Source organism: Lactuca saligna, chromosome 4 (assembly GCF_052625555.1).
Source record: "Lactuca saligna cultivar CGN05327 chromosome 4, ASM5262555v1, whole genome shotgun sequence".
In the NCBI taxonomy this organism is placed as follows: Eukaryota; Viridiplantae; Streptophyta; class Magnoliopsida; order Asterales; family Asteraceae; genus Lactuca; species Lactuca saligna.
In genome coordinates this window covers 122,582,957-122,588,461 of record NC_136420.1, presented here as the reverse complement: position 1 = coordinate 122,588,461, position 5,505 = coordinate 122,582,957, and the positions used below count along the sequence as shown (strand labels likewise).

Sequence of the window (5,505 nt, the reverse complement as noted above, 5' to 3'; positions counted from 1 at the left end):
CATAAAGGAAGACGACACACATTGGTGTGTCGTAACCTTACGACGCGCGTGTTAATGACACGCAATGCGTATCAAGAAAGCCCTTGTCAAGAAAGGCCATGTCATAAATGAAGATGACACACATTTTTGCGTATCATAATTTTAAATGTTTAAAAAAAGTATTATTTATAGATTTACTAATTTTTAAATTAAATAATACATTAAAATTCTCACAATACAAAATAAAATACCATAAATAACAAAGATAATTCATTTCACTAATATGTCATACAAATAATTATTCCAAAAGTGAGTAAATGTTATAAAAAAAATGAACTCATTTATATACAATTGCATCATCTAGCTTACTATGTGCCAACAACTCTCTATGTGTTTACTTTTTCTTGAGTCTCGTTTCCTCCAAAGCTTCCAAATCATCTGGAGTTAGATGGATATCAGATATGGATAGTCCTTTACTAGAAATAGGCTTCACAAAGTCGCTAAGACTGTGCCTGCAAATTGCAAATCAGACATCCATCAGGTTCATATTAACTGTCTATCTATGCAAAAGTCTTATAAATGAAATAATGCCCTCTCAGCCTAAAAGATTAGAATGCCCAATGAAGTACTTATCTACCTACTTGATGGGCTATGCTGAAAATCTACTTTCGACTGTAGAAGTACCAATAAGTGATTGTATCACAAACATATAAACTTCTTAAGCCTGCCTGCTACTGCTAACAAAATAATTGTTTAGGGTTTAAGATTTTATTGTTTATAATTATACATGCGCAAGATAAGACCTATTACCATTGTTTCTCCACTTCGTGACTGATCTACAACCTAAATGTCATGTGTTGTTATTGTAGAGATGTAACTTCTAACTTTTTTTTCTTTAAGGGAAGAGGAAATGGAAAATGACAGACATATAGGGAAGCCATTGTGATTGTTAGTCCTCATAATAGCGGCTACATCAACAAATTTCACCACACGAGTGAAGTGACAAAGTTACAAACCTGTCAACTTTCACCAACAGCCTAAGGAAGGTAAATGGTCAAAACTCAAAACTCAAAACTAAAACTTGTTGTACTCATCAATGTAATTCTAATTGTAACTTGTAAGCAAAATAAAAGAAAAAACTTACTTTTGATATGAGGAGAACAAGCATGATAAGAGGTAAGAGATTTAAATTATTTGTATCCTCCCAACATTTTCAAGTGCCCATCCTGTTTCAAATCATGAAATGGAATGGAATCAAAAAGGAATGGAGTAAGAAAAGGTAATAGACTCTCTATATCGCCTTTTGAGATGCTTCTACCAAACAGTAGCATGACGGAATCGGAAACAACAGTCATATCCAGGAGAAAAATAGAGTTCGCTTTGATCTTCTCATTAAAGACCAACCACGGGAATGGAATTCTCAAAGCCCGGGAATTAACCGAGTTCTATAGCATTAAAAAAACAAATTCAGATTAAAAAAAACTATAAGAATTTAGAAAAACAAACTTACCGAGTGTAAAAGCACCTGACCATCCGCCACGTTTTTCAGCAAGAATGAATTTTCATTATGCTGATGTCAACAAAAGCGAGTTATTATTTATAAAGAAATTGTTTAAAAACAAAAAGGAAAATGACTTTTCCTTCTAATAACTTATGTCATCCCACTTAATCATAAATACCAAAACTGCCCCTTGCTTTTCACTCCCACATATACTCAATAGTAGAAACTCAATGAGATTGAATCCCATGAATTCATGCAATCAGGATTCCAGCATCACATAGAATCCCATGTCTTTGGACTATAGCCTCTAAAGTTAGTGTACACAAGTAAATTCCAGTAGTCCTTTACAGTTCTCAGCTCATCTACTTGTGACTTGCAACTGATCATGATTACTGACTGTAACAAAAAGAAAATTTTATATTTTTAACAAAGAGACAGAAAAAGAGAACCTTTAGCAGCATCATATCCAAGGTCGGGGTTATCTTGCTCCAATAGTTTCCTAACAACAACATCACCCTCCACTCCTGCATTCGCAGCTACTGTGTACCGGTGCCTTCACATACAAAATCAATAAACAATAAAATATCAGCAACAAAAATAGATATACAATAAAACTACACTGCTAGCTGCTTTTTATTAGGAAGATGGGGGAATTACCTTGAGAGCATTTTGAATTATTTGAACACCAATCTTCTGATCAAAATTAGCTGTAATAAGATTATCAAGCTCCTTTGAAGCATATAGAAGAGCAACACCACCACCTATATTATATTGTATATTTTTTGATATCATTATCACAATTAAAAATAAATACTTAGTAAATAGCATGTGTGGACATGATTTAATCTACCTGGCACAATTCCTTCTTCAACTGCAGTCTTTGTAGCATTTAGAGCATCAGTAACTCTATCATTCTTCTCACCAACTTCAGCTTCACTCGCTCCGCCAATCTGACCAATCACAGCAACACATCATTTACATAAAAAAATTATTTAGAAATAAAACAAAAATAAGAATCGTCCCCTCAAAACGGCAACACCACCAGAATTTTTTGCTAATCTCTCTTGGAGCTTCTCCTTATCATAATCAGAAGTGCTCAATTTAATTGATGATCTCAACTGTAGAAACACAAAATAGTACATGTTAGGAAGCTCAGGTACATAAATTAAATATATTGTTAAAAAGCTACTGTAATACCTGTTCACATCTTTCTTCAATTCTTTTTTTGTCGCCAACCCCATCAAGAATAACTGTGTCATCCTTGGATATTGTAAACCTAAATGTAAATATGTAATGTTCCAAACATTATTACCATATATTGCATACATAATCTATTTGGGCAAACTAGAGTTGTAGATGTAAAAAATAAATGCTTACCCTAAAATTGATAAAAAGGTGTGCAACTCAGGGGACTAAAACTGATAAAAAGGTGTGCAACTCACGGGCCAAAATTGTATTTTACTCTAAAAAGTCATTGAAAAAGTTAAAACAAGGGCAAAACGATAATTTTAACAAGCTTACCTCATTAATTTATTTCGCTGATTTTAGAAACGCATGCCAAATCCGTAGCCTGAAGGGGTCTTTTCTTAAAGGTCTAAAAGATTCATCCGGAAGATCAGCTTTAATATCCACAAAAATTATTTTAAGAAACTGAAGAATTTCATAAGCTTTCCCAGTTAATTTTGGTAAAGACAAGCAGTTATTTCCGACTATACCCCCATGAACTTCACACGGTTTTTTTCCAATTATACCCTCAGTCTCACACTGATGAGTTGCTAATTAGTTGAAAATGTGTAGTGGCATGAAAAACAATGGTTTCAAGTAGGTCCCACTAATTCCAAACACTCACACTGGAATATTTCCCCAAATTTCTATTCCATTTCTGCCCTTACATTTGTGGAATGAACCGATGACCTGCACTGAAGTGCAACTTGACCCACAATGTGATCATCATTTAAATCATTGGATTTGTTCCTTTGCCATTTTTTAATGTTTTCTTTCAGTTGTTTCTCTTTTGCATCATCATCTTCCAGCCATTCACGTAGAGCCTCAATTTCACCATCTGATTCATAGCAAACCATGCACAAGAAGAGATTGTCACGATCACATCCTTCTTCACACTCACACCTGTCATAAAACAATAAAAAAAATTATAAATAAAATTTAATTATGTTTCATTTTCTACCATTAACAGCTTCCTAACATGTAAATGGAGATAAGACTCAAACAGAGAGATGAGGCTTCATGGTACACCCTTTACCCTTCCTTATATTAGTTATGTTTAAATGCAAATAAATAAATAAAGACTGGATCTACTACTTTATGAGAGAATTCATTCCCCAATGTTTCATCATTTAAATGTTCATATCTAAGAATCTTGACAGCAACATGCTCACCAAGGTACTCTCCATGGAATCTTTCAACAAACAAAATAACTGATATTAAGATACTTGTAAGAATTAGGAATGCAATTGGAAACAAACAGTGTACACGTACAAATCACCACATGATCCAGATGCAATCTTTTCTCCAATCTTCAATGATGCTCTGTCTATTTCTGCATCTCCAAAAGCTGGTCCGCTGCAAATCGAGATATAAACCGACAGGTAAGGATCAGAACAGAAATTTAAGTCAAAAACCATAAGGAATGTCAATGAGGCAATACATCGAACACATTATGTGCACTTACAAACCACAAATGGAATCATCAACAAAGAAATAGAAAGAAAGGAAAGGAGGATTCATATCAGATAATGAGAAACAATGAAGATTTGGAAGCGAATTAAAAAAACACTAGATGAAGGCCGAATGAAGAACTACAAAACCATAACAAAAAAATCCACAGAAAATTGGATTGAAGAAGAGATGAAGAGATTGATCAATTACTTGAGGAAATCTTGTACCTTCTTAACTAAATTTACAATGAGGAAGGCGTGATTGGGAAGACGAGATGATGCTCTTGTGGTCGCAGTGAGGAGGAGAGAAGTGGCAGCGTAGGGAAGTGTCGAACAGGTGAAACAGAAGGAATCGTGCTCTGCTGATTTAAAGAGGAAAAAGTGCTTCACTCTCATTTATTTTCATAAAAACGTGCGCAAGCAGTGATTGGAAGAACTTGCGATATATACATATTTGATTGAACTTCCGATAACAACAAGAAGCGATTGGAAGAACTTGCGTATTCAAAATATTATGGGAAAGTACTTGATTGTATATTTAAATAATAAAATGACTTTTAACAAAAATTTGGAAAGACAAACCACCCAAATCAGAAAAAACTCTTACACAAATCAAACCATGTGATCTTGATAGAAAAATAAAAACTGAATACAAATTAGGGCTCACATAATCAAATCTCGAAAATGAAATCACCTTAAATAAAATGGTGGAGCAGGTATCCTTAGAGGATTTGAGTTTAGGTGACCGACGTTTGTCTCGGGGAAGGGACAAGAATCGGTAAGTGCCAAAAGGATATAGGAACGGAAGGAGGCGAGATCTAGGGTTCGAGTATGAGATGTGGAATGGTGGAGTTTCTGTTAAGTCGTGGTCGCCATAGAGATGTAGAATGGAAGGAGGCGAGATCTAGGGTTCGAGTATGAGAAAGAATTATTATAGAGTCGCCGGTGATTGGATATCATCAATCGTACTCCAGACTCTCAGATCCTTGGGTTCGATGGTGAAGGCACCAACTTAGGATTTGCAAAGAGAAGGGAAAGATAGAGTGATCGGGCGGTGGAGATGTAGAAGAAAGAACGTGCAGTAGAGGAAGGCGGGGCAAGTTCTTGAAAAAAGCCCTAAAAAGGGGAGGCGGGGTTTTTAAGTAATTGGGATTTCATTTTTCCCTCCTGATGGAACGCGCTGCTATTAAAATTTATAAAGCGACACCCTTAAACGACACACGTTTTATTATAGGTGCCCTCCATGTTTTTTTAGACACTAATTCCAGGGCACGCAAAAATGCGTGTTTTAAATCCTTTAAATTTTAAGAGAGATAACATTATTTTTAGGGCACCCACAAATGCGCATCC

General features: G+C 35.1%; 1 protein-coding gene across 7 annotated transcripts; it reads right to left on the bottom strand.

The window, feature by feature from the left end:
• Window positions 1-227: 227 nt before the first annotated feature.
• Window positions 228-5,298, bottom strand: LOC145042717 (DExH-box ATP-dependent RNA helicase DExH5, mitochondrial-like). 7 transcript variants are annotated; one of them, XM_078991188.1, is made up of 12 exons: window positions 4,850-5,298; window positions 4,384-4,514; window positions 3,977-4,060; window positions 3,002-3,607; window positions 2,678-2,756; window positions 2,331-2,598; window positions 2,138-2,241; window positions 1,930-2,033; window positions 1,490-1,549; window positions 1,298-1,424; window positions 1,124-1,205; window positions 228-491 (listed from the first exon to the last, which is right to left on the bottom strand). In XM_078991188.1, exons 8-11 carry the CDS (start codon window positions 2,008-2,010, stop codon window positions 1,165-1,167), a joined length of 309 nt encoding a protein of 102 aa, XP_078847314.1. In that variant the 5' UTR covers window positions 2,011-2,033; window positions 2,138-2,241; window positions 2,331-2,598; window positions 2,678-2,756; window positions 3,002-3,607; window positions 3,977-4,060; window positions 4,384-4,514; window positions 4,850-5,298; the 3' UTR covers window positions 228-491; window positions 1,124-1,164. The 7 variants fall into 7 exon arrangements, 6 of the variants coding, with proteins under 6 accessions (XP_078847314.1, XP_078847311.1, XP_078847312.1 ...); XM_078991185.1 differs by adding an exon at window positions 3,877-3,896 and having other exon boundaries at window positions 1,124-1,424; window positions 4,850-5,297; XM_078991186.1 differs by having other exon boundaries at window positions 1,124-1,424; window positions 2,331-2,430; window positions 2,523-2,598; window positions 4,850-5,297.
• Between the last annotated feature and the right edge of the window lie 207 nt (window positions 5,299-5,505).